General features: G+C 37.6%; 1 protein-coding gene across 1 annotated transcript; it reads right to left on the bottom strand.

The window, feature by feature from the left end:
* Nucleotides 1-255: 255 nt before the first annotated feature.
* SH2D1A (SH2 domain containing 1A) lies at nucleotides 256-20206 on the bottom strand. The gene is made up of 4 exons (XM_058536677.1): nucleotides 19914-20206; nucleotides 6452-6515; nucleotides 1711-1852; nucleotides 256-680 (listed from the first exon to the last, which is right to left on the bottom strand). The coding sequence occupies exons 1-4, from the start codon at nucleotides 20048-20050 to the stop codon at nucleotides 640-642; spliced, it is 384 nt and encodes a 127-aa protein (XP_058392660.1). The 5' UTR covers nucleotides 20051-20206; the 3' UTR covers nucleotides 256-639.
* Nucleotides 20207-21624: the final 1418 nt, after the last annotated feature.

Genomic DNA, 21624 nt, shown 5'->3' with positions numbered 1-21624 from the left:
TAAATTATGGGATTTTTAAACTCCAGATTGGTCTGTGGATTTTACTGTCCAACATCAGAACACTAGGCAAGGAGGTTGCTTTCAGAATTAAACAGAAACTCTTCACTCTTTATCTAGTACTTGTTTTAGCACACAGTGCGCAGCTTCATGAATCCTGAAAGAGCCTACAACACCATAGCTAGTGGAGGGCATAATACCAAATGCAGAACGTGACAAAGACAAGGGACACGAACCAGCTTCCCACCACGTAATCAAGCAAGACATTTTAAAATCAGTAGCTATTAAATAATATTTCACTAAAAATGGTGCTTTTGAGAAAAACTGAGGATTATTTTTATTTATATTTGGCAAGAATCGACATTAATCTTTTATAAAGTATCATTATGTTTTAAATCATTTCCCATTTGTAAATAACTGAAAATAACCTGTGGAATTATTTTTTCCCAATCCTCATTTCAAAGCTCCTCATTATCTATAAAGTCCATTTCAGCTTTAACATCATGCTAGATGCTTCCATTACAGGACTTGGATGGTTTTAGAAATACATTTGTAGCTCACTGAACTGTATTATCTACAATATATAAGACTTAGCATATACTTAAATTATTCAAAATAAAGTACAAGGTATTTTATTTTTCTTCATGGTGCTTTCAGGAAGACATTGGGATCTTCTCTTCTCCCTAAAGAAAAATAATAACAGAAATCAAGAAAAGATCAACTTACAAGCTATTAAAATTACAGGTTAACTCGAACTTATAAAATTTCCAACTGCATAAAGCTCACAAAGATACAACCCAATGATATAGTTCAAGCAACTAGTATTTAAAACTGAATTATAAAGAATGGAATATTGAGCAGAAAAGAACAATTAGCCAATTTGTAAACTGGAGTTCTATAGACATTTCTATTATAAAGGCTAACTATGCATTAATTTAATTCACCACCTGAGTCTAATTGTCAGTTTATGCCTGAGCCTGGGTCCCTGTCAAAAAAGGATATAACAACTCATTTTCTTTTATAATAGTCATTTATTGTTTCGATCGAGGCATATCCTCTTACTCCAGACAAATGATTAACCGCTTTCAATAGATGAGTAACAAATCACATATCTGATAGCTGCAGACATTGGCTACTATTCAGTCATTAGCTTGACACACACACTAAAATAGCTTTGCTCGACAGATGTAACAATTTGTGCCTGTGGAATAATAAAGTCTACTAATTTAATTTCCTTTGCTACAATAAAATTTCACTAATTCAAGCTCTACAATTCGGAAATCAAGATCATGTAGGCCAGGCAAACATTAGCCTTTCCATCCCTGAAGGGAAAATATAGTTTACTAAGCAAAGGTAAAGGACAGCCCAGGTGTTCTCTGAATTGTCCCATCTTTCAAATTATTTGTGTCTGAATTAGTGAAGTGAATGGTACTTACATATTGACAAAAGGGACTGGGGAGAACAAGATGGGACGAGAGAGATTAAAATGGTGTGGGCTTATAGAATTTTTTATATTTTTGCAGAGTTTTCTTAAAAGTTTATAGTACAGCGTATTGAAATCATAGCACGTGAAGAGTCCCCTCTCACTTGATTTGCTGTCTACATCTACTTTCTCATTGCATTTTTCTTACAGAACTTCCTATATCTTTATGAATAGGTTGACTCATAACCCTGAGCTTCCAAACTCTGTCAAAAATTAACAGGAAATCATACCTGTAGTACCTTGTGTACTTCTAGCTGAAGACTTCTCAACTGGATACTGCAGAGGTATTACAATGCCTTGATCTGGCTTCTGAAATGCTGAAATGAGATTTTTTATTTTCCGGAAAAATCTTTTATGTACCCCAGGTGCTGTCTGGAAAATAAAAGGCCAAGCAAATTATTCACGTACCTCATAATGATACAAAAAGGCCTACGAAATGTGTGAGGGATGCTTAGAGAGGTAACATTTGTGTAACTTGTTCAAATATTTGAAAACATAAGGAAGAAGGAAAAACAACATTCCAGAAGAGCTTACTCTGGTTGGCTGAATTTCCCTGCAAGAGGAGCTAATGAGCTGTCATTTCAGTTCTCCCAAGGGTAGTATTAGTTTGTACAAGCTCTTGCTCATCACCCTGCCCTTCCTGCCTGCTACCCATCATACGAACTGAACCTCTAAGGGTGTACAGGCCATTACCCACAATAAATTCACCAACAGAGAGGATGCAGTTAAATACAAAAAAAACACAGATCCTACAGGTCATTAATAAAAAGACTGAAAAGCCAAAAAAAAACCCACCACCACCAACTCATCTTCCCTGTCATCATTTCACAACATAAAATGCTACACAGGAAATTAAAAATTGACTGTTATGATACACACAATGCATGGCTAGTTAGTCCTCATACTCTTTCACCTCACAATATGTCCTGCCTCATCCTTCATATTAAATTTTTTCCTCTTTGGGAAACTTCCCTATCCTCCCCCAAATTGCTCTCTCTGTCAACACTTCACTGTGACAAGGTTTTCTCTATGACACGAAGATGAAAGACTATGTAGGGTCATCTTTATTTATTTATTTGTTTGTTTTTGAAGAGATCATTATTTGCAGGTGACTATTAAAATATATTCCTTTCCTGACATCAATTCTCTTGCAAAGACACAGCTTGAAATCAACAATTTCCTGCAAAAGTTTATGAGTCAAGCTTTAGGCATCAGCCCAAAACTGTCATTTTACATGAAATAAAATAGTATTGCTATAAGCAATTGAACAATGACTAGTGTTTTTAGAAAGCTGTTTTTCAGCTATTCCATCTGGAAGATTTTTGAGGTGGGAGCTGTTAGCATTTAATGAGAAATCATGAAGGCTGGCGTGCAGACTTCTGTCAACTAGATTAAAAGCTGAAGATAGTAACTCTCAGTCATTTCCTACATTGGGGTAAGTAATTTTTCATTGAAAACACTGAAAATGTTCTTTTTAGCTTTAAATTAGTGTCCACTCACAGGCTCACATGGCCAGGAGCCTCAGTAGATGTAGAATATTCTCCTACTCAGCTCTGTCCCTCTGGTCAAAACACCTTCCCAGCACTCTATTGAGACCTCATCCAAAATAACATGGCCATTCTTACAGGGGTCCAAACAGTTCTTTGGCTCCAAGATAGAATCCCCAAATTGCAAAGGCAGGTCATAGGTGCAAAATACTTCCTAATATCTTCCTTAGAGCACTTTTTCATTTTCAAAGCGCTTTCCCATCTCTTGCTCCCACTATTTCCTCACATATTGGCAGTTATTGGCTGGTTTGGTTATTCACATTTGACAGATAAGAAAATGGAAATACAAAGAGATAATTCAGCTTGCCCAAGGTCACACAGATAGCCAGAGGCAGAAGTGGCTCTAGATGCCAGGATCCAGTCTCTTGCCTTTCGGATTAGGACTAGACCAAACAGGTTCTAGAGAAGTTAGTGTCACCAACCAGAAGAGAAACTATATACTCCCCCAGTGTGGAAAGATTTCAAACCACACATCTTTTTAGCTATTCTTGTGGCTTGTAAAACCATTTATCAAAAGAAGTGTCTTTTTTATGGGGACTTATATGCAGTTAACCCTTGATTATCCACGCTGAGAGGAATAATAGCACTGGATGTATGAAAATAATTTGAATTTGGGATGCAATGTTTCGTTGGCAAATGACTTACCTAATTTATAGTGCTTTGCTTAGGTCAATAAGTAAAATTATTTAACATCTACTGATCTACTGATGATCAAATATCCAGAAAAGCCCAAAGGCACTGAAGTTGTCAGGGGGAGGTTAGTACATTTTTTACAAGGTATTGCTGATAATGCACATATTAATAAATGATAAGTGATGTATGTAGAATTCTCTAAATAACAATTTAGCAAAATTTTAGCTTGTTACTTGAGATAAGTTAATACACCAGGCAATGATAAAACCTAAAAGTCTATCTAAAACTAGAAATTCACATAATATTTGTCTTTCATAATTCAGTGGATCCAGGGTTCAATTTAATTCCACTCTTTGAAACAAATCTCAGACTTACCTAGATTTCTAGGACAATCTTTGCACAGAGGATGGAGTGCTACTACCATGATTTTTCCTGCAGCGTGGCAAACTAAAGCATTGTTTCAAAAAGCAGTATAAATATCTGTCATTTATCCAATTTTAAAAATACATTTACCACAAGAATTGTACCAGTGACAACTCCCATCCTGTTGCTGAACTCAGCTATTGTTCAAATTTGCACAATTCCCATACTGTCATCTCTTAGTTATCCGTGGAAACATTTTTGGAACACAGCTGGTCTTCAACATGCTCTAGAGAAATTTCTTCCAGTCAGGTGACATGAGCTCTGAGAATACACACTAGCTTAATACTCACCTTAGCACAAACATAACTAAGAAGGCAAATTTAGTAGATAGAAAAAAATGCAATACACATTTCAAAAACAAATCTAAAGAGTTTTTTCTTTAACTGTTTTCCCTTTGGAGAAAACATGCCAATCTTCTGCTCTCTTGGTGCAGATAATTACAATGTTATTGTATAAACGGGGTCAGACCAGACAACAGGGTGAGAGAGCATTTATGTTCAACAAGGCTTCTCTTCCTTAACTTGATCACAAGCATGTAACAATCTGCATATGATGTTATACTTGAAACAAAAGAAAATGAGTTTAAAGATAAGGTTAGATAAGCCCAGTTTTAGCTAAATTTAAGATCCTTTCCATAAAGAATATTCTTCAGCAGCTGAAGGCTACTTCTTTAGGGAGAAGGGCTATTTCTTGTCAAATTATGTACAAATATATATGCATATAACATAGACAACTATTCATAATAAATGAAATTTAATTTATTTGATCATCTCTGCAGTGATACAGAGAATTTTTTTAAATAAATAGGTATGAATAGTTTTGAATAGAAATGGTACTGCTTTTCCTCTAATTAGTATTGCAGTATTAATTATCCTGCTATAAAGCAACAATGTGTTTGAAAACTTGCCCTAATTCATCTCAGTAGTTCAAAACATTTGTAGTCTGCAATTTGTGCTTTCCAGTTAATTGATGAATTTGTAAAGGTTAGAGCTATTTTAATTTTTTAAGTCTAGACTTTAGAGTTTCTTAAATGCATAGATTGAGTTATTAATAGAGGTTGATATTAGCATTTATGTTTTCAAACAGCTCATAATGAAGTGCTTTCATTATAAAGACGGACTGTTTTAAAGAGTCAGAAATCAGAGAAAGCATTTGAGGCCAAAAGTTTCAGTTGTAGAGACCTCTACATTGGTAGTATGTGATATACTACCCTGGTACATGGAAATAGATTCACTCTACAGGCATTTCTTGCAATGGTACAGTGACTTTCAAATATTTTCAAAGCCAGTAGAACCTATTTTTCTAATGAAATCTTACTCAGAGACCCAGCTGATAAGCAAAATAAAAGGGAACTGCTCAGATTAAAGATTATTTGGGGACCCAAAAGCATACCCACTTATGTCCTCCTCTCCCTCTGTAACCCCCCAGGCAACCCCAAGGCACCTAGGTAGAAGAACTTTAGGATTTTGCAGAGCATAGCTTAAAAACCATTGCAATGTTCCCTCTCTCTCTGTTCTACCTATCCATGTTCTTCCCACATGGCTCAGCCAGGCCTCCTGCCTCCACACATAGAGCAGCCCTGATTACCCTAATACTTGGAAAATCCTCCCTTCTTTGAACTCCTATGCTAGATAATGTAGCACTTGACTATAATCATATTGTTCAGCAATTTGGGTGAGTTCACATTCTTGAGGGCTTACTATCTACCAGGTCCCGTGGCTAAGAGCTTTCTTTATATGCATCATCGCATTTAATCTTCAAAATGAGCCCTATGAGTAAGGGACTATTTTTAGGCTCATTTTACAAATCAAGAAACTGGTTCAAAGAAAAGTTAAGCAACCTGCCCAAGGTCTTAGACCTCTCAGGGAGGAAGGGGGACCAGACTTGGAACCCAGATCCACCTGACGGCAAAGTACAGGCTCTCATACAGCTGTTTAATTCATACTGTATCTCCCCAAGTGTATTATAGGCTTTTAGAAACCAGGAGTCATGTTGTTTAATCCCCCAATAGCACCAACACTCATATTAATATCATTCAATAAATAATTGCTGATTTAATTATTTTACATATTTTTATATGCTTTCTTAAATTTCGCATAGCACTAAAATTTTGACACAATCCTTCAACTTTTTTATCTTTCCCCCAAAGTGAGACCACTCCATACAACGGTGGTTGAACAGAACTGGGACCAAAATTCTCTAAAGGCTTCTTAATGATCCATGAACAATTTTGGATTGGAGCTTTAGAGATTTGAATCTGATGAATATTTTGAGAATGTAGGATTTGATGGCTCTTTTATAAAACCAGCCTAAATTTCAAACACCTCCCTGATACCCACAGAAGTAAAAATAAATAAAAGAGCTATACCTCAGCACTCCAAGAACCTGTTTCTGTCTGGGACACTCGGTATGTATAAATGTAACCTTGATACCTGTGAAAGAATAAACTTCCATTACTGAAAAATTCCAAAAGAACAATGGATGCTCTAAATTTGAGCTTAACTATTACATATAATGTTACATATACTGGGACACATGTATATGGCACCACTGCATTCATAGGAAGAAAAGCCTGGGGAATCTAACTTGCTTGCGTATTATATCTGGCTAATTGCAGTTTCCAGTAAGCCTTCTTTATCTTTTCATTTTTTTTTTTTTTAATGTGGGAGCTTACACTCCTAAGGATTTGTCTAGTTGAAAGACTGGACAGAAAGAAACTAGTGACCTATTGTAATTGGTAAAAATCATGAATTACTAAATAGATTTAACAGAGCGTAGTCTTATTATTTTTAAGTACATATCAAGCCTTGAGGTAAAAGCATTTCACTGGGATAAGGTACTATCAGGCCCACTTAGATTAATAGTAATAATAATATTAATTATAAATATAATACTATATTCCTATTCCTATATTACTATTACTATGTTATTTATAATATATTATACTATAATACAGTAGTAATAGCAATTTGAATTAAAAAGGAGTCCTGTTAAAGTACTTGAAAACAGCTTGTCCTTTTAGATAGGGTAAACATTTTCATTCATTACTCAGTGTGTATGCATATTGTATATCTGTATAGTTGATTTCTACTACACACCAAGAGTTTTACATGGTATATTAGTTTGCTCCAGCTGCCATAGCAAAATACCATAGATTGGGTGGCTTAAACAAAAGGAATTTATTTTCTCACAATTCTGAAGGTTGAAAGTCCAAGATCAAGGCGCCAGCAACATAGGTTTCATTCTGAGGCCTATTCTCTTGGCTTGTAGGTGGCCACCTTCTTGCTGTGTCCTCACATGACCTCTTCTTTGTGTGCGTGCACGGAGAGAGAGATCTCTTTTTTCTTCTTATTATTATAAGGCCACCAATCCTACTGGATTAGGGCCCCACCCTTATGACTTCATTTAACCTTAAATACATCCTAAAGGTCTATCTCCAAATGCAGACACATTTGCGGTTAGGCTTCAACATATGAATTTGGGGGGCACATGATTCAGTCCATAGCATTCCACCACTGGTGCCCCCAAATTCATATCCTTCTCACATGCAAAATACATTCATTCCATCTCAACAGCCCCAAAAGTCTTAACTCATTCCAGCATCAACTCTAAAATCTAAAGCCCAAAGTCTCATCTAAATATCATCTAATCAGATATGTGTGAGACTTGGGGTATGATTCATCCTCAGGCAAAATTCCTCTTCCAGCTGTGAACCTGTGAAACCAGACAAGTTATGTTCTTCCAAAATACAATGGTGGGGCAGGCATAGGATAGACATTCCCATTCCAAAAGGGAGATATTGGAAGGAAAAAAGAGGTGATAAGTCCCAACCAAGTTCAAAACCTCATAAGGCAAATTCCATTAGATCTTAATATTCAAGAATAATCGTCTTTGGATTGATGCTCTGGCCTCCAGGCCCACTGGGTGAGACTGTCACCCAACAGCTCTGTGAGGGTGGCCCCACCCACTTGGCTCTGTTGGGCATTGATCCTACCTTTGAAACCTAGTTGGAAGGAGCCTTGCCCCCCTAGGCCTATGCACTTTGGGCCTGTGGTGGGAGTGACATCCCTGATGATCTCTGAATCACCTTCAAGGTCCTTCTTCCCTTTTCTTGAAAGATAAAGCATGTTTGCAGCCAAATTACTCTATTGTCCTGTCTTGTTCCCTTTGCTCCAAACTGACAGTGTCTCTGCTTTGGTCCAAACTCTATTCCCAGCTACTGCTGAGATGGCTAGTTAACGTCATGGGTAATCTCCTTAAGGAGTGATTGTCCAACCACACCCTTGGTGTTCTCTCCAGAACAAACTTCCTTATTTTTTGCCATAAGGGTAGGCTGAGAATTTTCCAAATCTTTAAGTTCTGGTTTCTTTTTGCTAAACAATTCTTTCTTCAATTCATCTCTCTCCCTTTGCATTTTACTATAAGCAGTCAAGAGGAAACAAGCTGCTCCTTCAACACTTCACTTCGAAATCTCTCCAGGTAAATATCCAATTAGCAAGTTCTACCTTCCACAAAACACTAGAGCACAGTTCAGCCAAATTCTTTGTCATTTATAACAAGGATGGCCTTTCCTCCAGCTTCCAGTAACATTTTCTTCGTTTCCATCTGAGACCTCACCAGAATGACCTTTAATGTCCATAATTCTATTAACATTGTGTTCACGGCAATGCAGACTTTTTCTAGCATGCACCTCCAAACTCCTCTAGCCTCTACCCATTACCCAGTCCCAAAGCCACTTCCACATTTTTAGGTTTTTTATTACAGCAGTACCGTAATTCTTGGTACCAAAATCTGTATTAGTCTGCTCAGGCTGCCATAACAAAATACCACAGACTGGGTGACTTAAACAAAAGAAATTTATTTTCTCACAGTTCTGGAGGCTGGAAATCCAAGATCAAGGTGCCAGAAACATAGGTTTCTTTCTGAGGCCTCTTCTCTTGGCTTGTAGGTGGCCGCCTTCTTGCTGTGTGCTCACATGACCTCTTCTTTGTATGCATGCAGAGAGAGCGGGATCTCTCTCTTCTTCTATAAGGCCACCAATCCTATTGGAATATGGCTCTACCTTTATAACCTCATTTAACCTTAATTACCTCCTAAAGGCCCTATTTCCAAATACAGCCACATTGGGAATTAGGGCTTCAACATATGAATTTGATGAAAACATTATTCAGTCCATAGCACGTGCATTATCTCTTTTGGACCCCACAACACTTTTATGAGCTTTATATTGTGAAATTCATTTTATAGACGAGGAAACTGAGACTTTGAGAAGTTAGGTAACCAAAACCACACTAGAGATCAAGCAGCAAAGACAGGATTTGAATCAGGTCTATTTGACTCCAGAGCCTCGGCTCTTGATCTCCACACTGTAATGGATATAGATTACTTATTATATTTTAGTATATATGGTAATGCTACTTAATTTGCCTGACAAACTTTTACTTCATAGAAAAGTAAGGCTAACTTTATTCTGAATTATTTCAAATTACGAATCTGAATCTGGATCAATAGAGTTTTATTTAAGACATTTTCTGATTGTTATTCTTAAGCACAAGTTTGGGTCAATATAGATCTTTGGTTAGAAAGCATGGTAAACTCTGGCAAAAATAAGTGTGCTTAAACTTAAAAGAATGGATGATTCTAAAGCATTCCAAACAGATGGTCATCCTTGAGTAATTGACCTCATTTACCATTTACCCTCTTTAGAACTAAAAGTCTTTAAATACATGGATTAAATTACTATATCTTTAATCAATATCCATCAGTACTGATTACCTAAAGGACAAAAAAAATACATCTAAACACTCTAATCAGGTTCATTTGATTTGTGAAACCAAAACCAAATCAAAAAGAAGGTCAATTTAATTACCAGTGTGATTACAGGAAATGTTTCATTTTTATTATGAAGATTTGCCAGAATATTTAGATCATATATAAAATAGCTTGATATATGTGTATATAATATGCTAAATAAATATAAATATTACATTGTTAAAGTCTTTTGTTTTGTTTTGTTTTTTGAGAGGAAGATCAGCCTTGAGCTAACATCCATGCCAATGTTTCTCTTTTTGCTGGGGAAGACTGGCCCTGGGCTAACATCTGTGCCCATCTTCCTCCACTTTATATGGGACGCCACCACAGCATGGCCTGACAAGCAGTGCCTCGGTGCACGCCTGGGATCCGAACCGGGGCCGCCAGCAGCGAAGCGCGAGCACACTTAACCGCTACACCACAGGGCCAGCCCTGAGTCTTTTGTTTTTTTAAGCAATCAAAATCTATCTCAAAGCCCACTGATTTCACTAAGTACTTTATCAGAAACAAGGCAAGAGCTTTGATTCCCATTTTTCACCATAGGAACTTGAAACATAAGGCTTTAAATAATTTTCTTCAAGTCACACAGCAAAATGGAGATAGAAGCAGGGAAATAGCATAAACCTTTAGTTCCGTTTTCCCTCTGGGAAACAATCAATGGCAATAACTCGGTATCATTAAAGATGATGTAGAAACGCATTATTTAAAATCTCAGCAACAATACAAGCAAAATCGTAAGCAACTGGTTTTCCACTTTCTAAAACAGTGGGTCTCTAAAAAACACAATGAGTCTGTCTCCCTACTATCATTCAGCCTCATTTAGTCAAAATAAATGAGTCTGTTTTGAAAATTGTTTCCTAACGAATCTGATCTTATCTCACTTTCAGTTAAGCAGCAGGAACCTGAGTACCACTTCAAAAGTCCTTACCTCCTTCAGTCTCTGAACAACCTGGTGTCAGTGGCACATAAAATTTCTCATGATTAACCCATCTAATATTAACAATTTCCTACTCCCCAACCCCTCAAATTTCTGAATGAGCAAAATCGTTTCACCCCTCAAATAAGCCAGCAGTTCATCTCTTCCACTTTCAAGTCACTGAAGTAACTGACCAAGGATCCCCTGTAGTCAACTCATATGTTGACTACATTATCATATGTCAGGGATGGAAGAGATCTAAAACAGTGCAACACAAATTACCGCTCCCAGGGTAATAACACCGGCATCACCTGCGAGCACGTTAGAACTGTAGAGTCTCAGGCCCCACCCCAGAAGTGCTGAATCAGAATCTGCATTTTAACAAGATTTCCAGGTGATTTGTAAGAACATTAAAGTTACAGAAGAACTGACTAAAACGCAAAGAGAATGCCCACACCTTAGTGGGAATATTGATGATCATTTCCCCAAAGTCAAACTTGCTTCTATCACTCACCCATGGTACTTCCGTGCCACTTCTCCCACAGTCACTCAGTCTATGCTTTGAGAATGCAATTTTATTTACATATAAGCTAAAGCTTTTTCAATTGTTTCAGTCTCCACAGAGCAGTGTTTCTGAACTATTTACTCCCTCTTCCCCAACAAGATTTCATAGTTTTGTTTTCTGTAGCTTGTAGTATGAAACAGTAATTTTATAATATAAAATTAAACTAAAATATTGAATATGTTTTTTCAAACTACACATACTCTTTCCCTGTTCACTGAAAAAAATCACTCTTCTAGGAAATAAATTGGCAAGGAATAACAAGAGCTACAAAATTATGCATATTTTTGACCGAATGACCTTGCTTATCTTCATATACTCCAAGGAATCAAAAGGAAAAAGCAATTTGACAAAGATTTTCATAGTAGTTCTATTTTAATAGTGAAAAAATGGAATTAACCTAAGTATCCCTAAAAAAGGAATGTTACTCAAAATAAGGAAATGGTAGCAGAAATAATGGTTAAAATTTATACTTAAATTCAAAGGTATTAGAGTTCTGTATTTTTCAAAAAATTTTAAGCACATGGACTATGTTGACATAAAATGATGGTATGTGAAAAAGTGGACACAAGGAGACGTCACCCTGATTGCAACTGTTTAAAACTGTCTGTCCCTGTATGTATATAAACTAGAAGTAAATTTGAACTAATATAAATGAATCCTTGCATATTAATTTTCCCTATAAAGTTATATGCGACTGATAACTTTTTCCTGAAGAAAAAGAAGCAAAATTATAATTTGGAGCTTTATAAATCTAGCCTAAGCAAATCACAAATCAGAAAAATATCATTCATTTTTACAAATGGTTACATCCCTTTCAGGATTATCTTTCCTCTGATTCCCTCCACTAATACAGACAAACCAAGAATGTAGTATAATTTTAACTTCCTTTCTCCATCAAACCATTTGTCAGACTTGTTGATAAGCCTGGAATTTAAAATTTATCATGAAAAATTCTAGAAAATAGTAGAGGTTTTTTTGTTGTTGGCATTAATTAATTTTCTTAACTAATATTTTGCATTTTAAGGACTACAAAGTATGTGTTGATTCAGTCCCTGCTAATATTAAAATTTGCCTTTATTTTCTCAAAAGCTGTCCTCAACCTTAAAAAAGTAGTCTAGTTATATAAACAGACAAGAAGAAAGCAACCTGACATTTCTTATTTTCTCAAAGGGTCAGTGTGGGGGACAGATCTTGGTTTAGAACTGACAAAACCACATCAATTCCTTCTTTATACCACTTCAAGGACTACACAAAAGAAAAAGTTTAGCTACATCTGACTTCATGACACTGCAAATAAAGCAAGCTAGTGCCCACACTATGTCTGTACAGTAGTCCCCCCTTATCCACGGGAATACATTCCAAGACCCCAGTGGATGCCTTAAACCACAGATAGTACCGGACCCTATTACATACAATGTTTTTCCTATACATACATACCTAGGATAAAGTTTAATTTATAACTTAGGCATAGTAAGAGATTAACAACAAGAACTTCTCTTTGGCATATCTGAAATGCCTGTATCACTACTCTTGCACTTTGGGGCCATTATTAAGTAAAATAAGGGTGACTTGAACACAAGCACTGCGATACCACGACAGTCGATCTGATAACTGAGAGGCTACTAAGTGATACGCTGGACAAAGGGATGATTCACGTCCCAGGCGAGAGAGCACGAGATTTCATCACTCTACTCAGTACAGCACACAATTTAAAACATATGAATTGTTTATTTTTGCAATTATCCATTTAATATGTTTGGCCCATGTTTGATCATGGGTAACTGACACTACAGAAAGCGAAACTGTGGAGAAGGAGGGACTACTGTACAAACTAAGGCTATGTGCAAAATTCAGGGCGCAATTACAATGTGACTGATTTATTAACAAATATTTCAGAACTTTTATATCCAGAGGAATGGTATCCTACACAAAGCCATCATTATTGAGATTATACTCTGATTCAAGAGGTTTCCAAATTTCCTATGGCCCAATCTTCATTCTTTCAGAGTGAATGTGAATTTTCAGAACCATCAAAAGTCATTCAACTTCAAGACCGATGGTAAAACAATGTAATACCAGTTTCGATGAGTCATGACAATAAATATTATCTCTTCTTTTCCTGAACTGCCACATAATGTTTTATTTATGTACTCCCATGATGGCCTAACTTTGTACTGTAATTATTTATACATCTTTTATTTATATTAACAAACACCTACTACATGTTAACTTTATAAATATTAACTCATGCAATAATCCTCATACCAGCCTATGAGGTAAGTATTATTATCACCATCCCCCTTTTCACAGATAAAGAACCTGAGACACAGAAAGTTTAAGTAACTTGCCCATGGTGAAATAGCTAGTTAAGGGCCAGAGTTGGGATGCATACCCAGAGGGTCTGGCTGGAAGATCTGGGCTCTTAACCATCTTTCTATGCTGCCTCTCTCTTATATCAGAGGGAATGAATTAACAAATTGGTCTTAAGGTGAATCCAAAAGCACAGTTCTCAAAAAAGGAGGGAGTCTACTTGGCCTTAGGGCTACAGGTGTACACTGAGGGGAAGGATGAAGGAGGGGGCTGAAGGGGAGAGGCCAGACGGGGAGACCCCAAAAGAGGTCAACCCAGACTTCCCCTTCACTTAAGCTAAATGACATCTTCAGACTACAACTCCAATTTTACCTTGTCAGAGTCAGTACTTGATTTACTGGCCTGTGAATTGTCCATTTGGTGGTTTACGTGTTGCAAATTTAATACTAGGCTGGCCTTCAGGCTTGCCCTGCCATTAACAGATTGTACTCAGACAATGCAAAATAATTCTGGTGGCCTAAATTATCATGAAGATAAATGCGGCACCAACACACATATCCAAATGTATTCAAAAACTAACAGTAAGTTAAGTTATAATTTCTCATTCTTTCGAGTTCTTTCCCATACTATTCCCCTCTATTACAACTGATAAGCTGGTGTTTTATTTTGTCACTGCTCCTTCCCCCATTTCTCCAGTTCAACTGTTTGATAGGCACTTTATTCCCAGTCATCCTTTAAATCTTAAAGGACAAAAGATAATTATCTTTTTATCTAAAGACATATGTGTCAAATGACTTCATTATGTGTCTTTGAGGCTAAAGAATATAATAGCATTTTTTCTTCCAAATCTTCCATCACATAAGTAGCAAAGTCAGATACGTACAGAAGGATGCTAATTATGGAAATGAACTATTTCTTCAAACTAATTATTTTAAATATTTTAAATTAGTTTTTCTCTTATCACTGTCAAATTATTCCTGCGGGCATTTAGGACTTTCCTAATGGCTGTCTACATTGAGGGTGAGAAGGGAAGAAATCTGAGAGCTCATATGTACCTTAGTGAAAAGAAACAACATACCTTGAAAACCATAAAGAATAAAATAAAATAAAAACTATTTACATTAATAAGAGCATTTAGTATACTGGATGAATATAAGAATATAAGAAAAATAAGAAAAATACATAAAGTCAGTAGCTTTCCTATGCAACAGAAAATACGATGGAAAAATATTCCATTTATGATAGAAACAAAAAAATCGACAGACCCATTCATACACACAATAACTAGAAATAAACTTAACAAAAAATGTGCAAGACCTATAGGAAGAAAACCACAAAACTCTACTGAAGTTTTTAAAACTCTACTGGAGTTTTGCAAATGGATGTAAATGAAAAAATTAATAAATGGAGAGACATATCAAGTTTTTGGACGGGAAGACTCAATTTTTTAAATATAATTCTTTCTAAATTTATTAATGAGTTTAATGTAATCCCAACGGGATATTTTTTTAATTTAACAAAATTATTCTAGATTTCATCTTGAAGAACCAACAGGTAAGAATAGCAAATTTTTTTTTTTTTTTTTGGTGAGGAAGATCAGCCCTGAGCTAACATCTGATGCCAATCCTCCTCTTTTTTGCTGAGGAAGATTGGCCCTAGGCTAACATCCATGCCCATCTTCCTGTACTTTATATGGGACACCGCCACATCATGGCTTGACAAGCGATGCATTGGCGTGCGCCTGGGATCCAAGCCTGTGAACCCTGGGCCGTTGAAGCGGAGCGCACGCACTCAACCACTGCGCCACTGGGCTGGCCCCACAAATAATTTTTTTAATGTATTAAAACATTATCATACTATAGTGCTAGTAGTACAAGAACAAATAGATCAATTGAGCCAAATAGATAGTTGCAAAACAATAACTGTTACATGAAAGAATTTAATGTATGTTAAAGTAGGCTAATAAATCATGTGGAATGGAAGTTCTATTTATAAATTATATTGGGACCATTGTTATCTATTTCAAAACAAAATCAAATTAGACCCTATTTCCACATCAAAATAAAATTCCAAATGGCATTAAAGAGTTCAATGTAAACGAACCAAACCATAAATTTAAAACAAAAAATGAAGTTTTATGACCTCTCTGGAGGAGAAAGAATTTTCTAAACTGGGAAGCAAAGAAAGAAATCAAAAACAAAGAAAAGGAGTGATGGAGTTGATGACTAAAAATATTAATTTTGTGTGTATCAAAGAAAAGCAATGGCAAACACCAAACTAAGAAAAGATACTTGAAACAGATCAAGGATTAGTATCTAAGAACTCAATGTGTTAAGAGTAAGATCCAAATGGTTAAATGGGCAAAGTACACAAAGAGCCAATTCATGAACGAGGAACTGCAAGAGCTTACCAACCATATAAAAGACATTCAATCACTAACCAAAGAAATATGAAATAAAGAGTAGACACTAAATTCCAAAGATAATTTTTTTAATAAGAATACCCATTTCTAGGAAGGGTGCACTGAAATGGACACTCTCATACATTAGTGATGAATGTACATATAAATTGGAATAACTATTTAGGAAAAAATATTTGGTGATCATGTATACATCAAGAATCCTAAGCTGTGCATGTTTTTTGACCTAGAAATTGCAAGTCTTGAAATTCATTATAAGAAAGTAATCATAACACAAGGAAACCTTTATGGACTGAAATACGAATCATGACGGAATTTATAATAGCAAAAAATGGAATTATTCAAATATCTAAAAATAGATGACTGGTTAAGGAAAATATAGCATGTTCACTGGTTGGACTATCACGCAACCATTAAAAATAATGTTTTAAAATCGTTCATAAGAACATTATATATGAATGGAGTTTTTTCATGTTAAGTGGAAAATGAAGCAGAATACAATACTGTAAGAGCATGTGTGTTTACGAAGCGTTTTTAAATTAAAATAAAGAAGAAAATCCACTTAATTTTCAACACTAATTGTCCTTAGTTATAAAACTATAGATGATTTTTCCTTCATTTCCATTATCTACATTTTTCAAATTATCTATAATACGAATAGGTATTAGGAACTATTTTTAATAGACTTATTATACAAAAATCTAAACTTATTTATTGCAAATAATTGGAAGAAAAATTTCTCTCTTTAAATGAAGGTGAGCAATACCATAAATGGAAAACTTCTTTAGTACTTTATGAGATGCAATTTCCCAAAACTGAAGAGAGGAAAGGACATATCTAGAGGCCGTGACTGGGGGTTCAGAACTGGGAAAAGGAGCGAGCATAGTTTGCAAGCATAGTTTAAAGTACAGTTCGAAAGGCATATGCAATGTGTTATTCCACAATAAAAGTACAGAAACTAAAGCTCAACCAAACCTTCCTGGATAATGGGAATAAACAAAAGACAGAATGAGAAACTATTCTGAACCAACCCTACAATCAATGCATGTTTATTAGCTATACCTTGCTGTTCATGTGTATAGGACACCATTTATATTGTTATTTCTACTGCATATCATAAGCATATACATTTTTGTTTAAAATGAGTACGTGGTTTATTTCAAAATAAAATTTAATTTTGTTACTACAGTGTAGTACTAAAAAGGGGGAATAAAATGTTTACGTTTATCAAAAGGGACTCTTGGCTCAAAAAGGTTGAGCAACTGTCATAAAAGGCAATGTATCCTTGTGTCTTCCCTCAGCAGCACAGTGTGGCAATCACCCTCTAAGACGTGGTGGCTCCAGTGCGCCCATCAAAAGACATGCTAGACGGACTCCCAATTTGCCTATTATTTTTTTGCTACTTCATAAAGAGGTTTGCATGGAGAACTAAGAGTCATCAAAACTGCATTTATGTAAGATTCACTTTGGGTGAAAACTTAAATGTTTGAGAATTTCCCACCAGCCTAAATTAATTCCATATGTGGTCCTGGCCTACATGGGCAAAGGCCTAGAGTTGTCCACCTCTCTTGAATATTTTACCAACAGTAATCTTATGCAGAAGGTGGGGCACACATCCCTATTCCTGTTTTACAAATATGGAAACCAAGACCCAGAAAAGTTGAGTGACTTCTCGAGACTACACCCTGGCCTCCTGATATCAGCCCAAAGCTCTTTGCAGTAAAGAACAGTATTTGCCTTGACAATTCATTCATTAATTCAAAAATATTTATTGAGTGCCCATTACATACCTCCTAATGTGCATCATAATGCCTATTATGTGCCAGGCTGTGTTCCTGGTGCATGAGAAAATGTCCCTGCCCTCGTGGAGATTACTTTTTAACAGGAGAGCCTAGCAATAAATAAATAAACAAGGAAATGTCAGATAGTTTAAAGCTCCTTGAAGAAAAATAAAATAAAGTGATAGAGTGTAACAGAGACGGAGAGAGGGCACTTATTTTAGATAGGGTGGTCAAGGAAGTCCTCTCTGAGGGACGAGGCGGAAGGAACAGTAAGTGCAAAGATCCTAAGAGGGGAGCATGCCTGGCAAGCTTAAAGAACAACAAAAAGGCCAGTGTGGCTGAAGCCTTAGGCGCATCTTGCCACACACTGTCCCCTGCTCTCCCTCCCCTGCCCAGGCTTCTGTACCTTACTTTTGACCTCTAGGTTAAGGGGCCCATTACCTCCTACGTCAGCTTCCCTAAAGAAGCCCCTTTTGCTGGCCTACTCACTCCTCCACCTTCTTTTGATAAGAAAAGGGCCTAAGAATACTAGTTGGTTTTCATTGACCTTGCCCAGTTTCCACCTGGGAAAAACAATAATATAAGCAAAACATAAAGATCTGAGCCCAAGAGATTCAACGGCTTCCACGTACTTCCCTTGAAGCCTTTATAATAAATGTATTTAGCATGGCCTGAGAGTTGCCCCACACATGGCTTGACCATTTAAAAAAATAAAGAAAATCCTCTAACACCTCAGCATAATCTTTCTTCACTGACCCAGAGGGTACTTCAAAAGCTCACAGTGTATCATTAGGTACCAAAATTACTACCAAGAATTTTCCCTCATTTTGTTTCTGTCTAGAACCTATTGTGCAGAGCCAGTCTTTTCATGGCTATTTTTATCCTGCTGACAAAAAGTGATTGAGCTAGGTACTTCCTTAGAAATGCCCCATGAGTACTGAAAGAAATCGACTGAAGAAAAGCATATATTAATAACTACAGCTTACATTTACTATGTATCAGGTCCAGTGCTAAATTTTTTACTTGCATTATGGCATTTAATCCTCACAATCCTATGAAGTAGGTAGTCATATTATACCCATTTTATGGACCAGAAAACTGAGAGACTGAGAAGTTAACTTGCCAAGGTCACAAGCCTAGCATTGGACAAGCACAGGATTAAGTCTCAGTTCTGCCTGACTCTGGAGCCCTGGAGCAAAGATGAAGGTGCATCTGCTTCAAAATGAGGTGTCAGACTAAGACATGCCTAGGTAAACGGCAAAGTTGAATCACAACAAGGGTGTTTTCCCTCCATGCCCTTTACGACTGTTGTCAGTCCTAGTTTATATCAAGAAAGGGTCTTATTTCTGAAACCCCCTGCCCCCACACAACTCCTCTAAAGGAAGCTAAATAAGCAGATCCAGAGAGTCAGTTTCACTCACAAACATCTCCGTCTCGGCGTCCTGACCTAACTGGCATTGCATTCTTAGTAGTGGATTCAGTTTCTTAGTCTTCTTCCTCTCCCTGAATGTGATGGTCTTCTTTTCACATGACACCTCCGAATCCATTTAAAGAGATCTAGGGAGAGGCCCTTCATTCTCTCAGGAGCTGGTGGCCCCAAATCTGGCCTGTCCACCCTCCTAGGGTTCCAGCTTGCTGGCCTCTAATGGAGGTCAAAACGGAATTCGGGAGTCTGGGTCTTTCTCGGAGCAAAGGTAAATTCTAGGCTGCGTTTCCCTACCCCAAAGGGCATTCTCTGCAGCTGCCCTAAACGGCCCGGGCGAGGCCCTTCTGGAGAGCGGGAGGGCCCAGGGAGTGAAATCTCCACTGGGGGCCTAGGCCAAAGCATGGTCCACCACAGCCCTGGGCTGGCTCTGAGAAAGCCCTTAGGGCTCTCTGGTGGGCAGTGGAGGAGGCCTCGACGAGCTCCTGCTGCCCACCCGTTGCCTACTGAGGCCTCTGGCCCCCCGCCGCCCGTGCCCACTGCCCGTGCCCGCTGCCCGTGCCCTCTGCAGGCCCCAGCCCCAGCCGCGGCCGCGACGTACTCACAGCACACACAGGCAGTACACGCCCGGGACACTCTCGCTGTCCCTCAGCAAATAACTGCCGTCCAGACCCGTGGCGAGCAGGAGCTTCTCCCCGGTCTCCCGGCTGATTTTGCCATGATACACAGTCACCGCATCCATGGCTTGGTGGACTCTTGGGCGGGCCGAGGCGTGGGACGGTTGAAGGGATGGCAACCAGGCACGAGTCAGCCACCTGACTCCCAGTTCAGCCAGATGTGCAAAAAAGAGAGGGGAGCGCCCTAACAACAGGATGTTGTCTACCTGCCTTAAAACCTCCTTCTCACACTTCAATTAAAACCTGCTCAGCGATTCAGCAGCTTGGTTATCGCCACAGGGTTTGATCCCCTCCCCACTCGCCCCTCCTAACCCGCCCCCCCCAAAAAAAAACAGGGTTCATACGGAGAGGGGAGGACAATTGGAAGAAGGTCCTTGCAAGATGTGGGCGGCACTGCCAATGCAGACCCTTGCACGCAGGAATGCTTGATAATGCTTCTGTTCTTGCATTTTCCCAGGGACCGAACACCAGGGGTGACTTAGCTTAACTATTCCCAAAAGGGAGTGATGATAGAGGCAAGTTGTACATGGCCTTCATGCGGGCAGAAAAATACTGACAGAGAATGAAAGGGCCAAAAGCTCTGAGACCAAAACTGAGCATAGCCAGGAGGCTCCTACAGAATCAGAAGTAGTAGGTGAACAAGGGACTTGGGGCAAGTATCTTCTCTCCCTCCCTAGGCCCCCTCCTCTTCTGCTCCTCCTAGTCTTCTTGAGCAATCTTGATCTTGAACAAATACAGATTTTTCCTACCTTCTTGTCCAAGATCCCAAAGTGCTGCTTGAGGTACAAAAATTACTCTATGTCCAGACATGTTCCAGATTTAGCTATTTGATGGGCCTTGAATGAGAGAATGTATCATTTAGTGGTGTTTTGTCTTTATGTGGACTTGTATATGCCCTCTGATGTCATAGGGCCCACCTTTCAGAATTTGGGGCATAAAACTTGTTTTAAATCATATTGCAAGTGTTGATAATTGTGTTGTAACTTTTATCCTCTGTTGTTAATAGAGAATATGTTTTTTCTCCAGTTGATGCTAAATTATCATTAATTTTTTAAAACCTTTCAACCTTCATTTCCTTCTCTGAAATAAAGCCATGCTTTTATTTCAAAATGTGCTGTTAAGTAATATTTCCCGTAAACTTCCTCCTTTTTCGCTAGAATAAGACTTTGTTTAATGCTTGAAGCTGAACGGTCTTATACATTTTTCCTTTTGATTATGTAAAATACTTTTAAAATTGGAATTTAAATAGCTGAAGTTACGTTGTCTGTTGTATATCTTCCACAACTTCAGCGCCTAGTTCCTTGAGAACACGGCAAGGCTGGGAGTTCGAAAGGGAGAACAATTTTTAAGTCCTCACATGTCCTACCAATGGATCGGATGCACAGAGCTGCCTTTGCACCAAAGCTAGATATTTGCTATCCTCCCGCTAGGGTTGAGAATAATCCTCTAAGATTTCATTGGCAGCTCTCCTTCTTGATTGAAGTATGCCCAGCCTTAGAATCTATCAATCTTAGTAGATAAAACATGAACATAAGCCTCCTACAGTCATTTGCAATACCAAAATTAAAAAATAAATAAATAAAATAGCATTCAAGATGATATTTGGGGATGGCTCTGGGGAATTGAATCAAGATTGTCT

Source organism: Diceros bicornis, chromosome X, assembly GCF_020826845.1.
Source record: "Diceros bicornis minor isolate mBicDic1 chromosome X, mDicBic1.mat.cur, whole genome shotgun sequence".
In the NCBI taxonomy this organism is placed as follows: Eukaryota; Metazoa; Chordata; class Mammalia; order Perissodactyla; family Rhinocerotidae; genus Diceros; species Diceros bicornis.
This window is presented reverse-complemented; position numbering and strand designations above follow the sequence as displayed.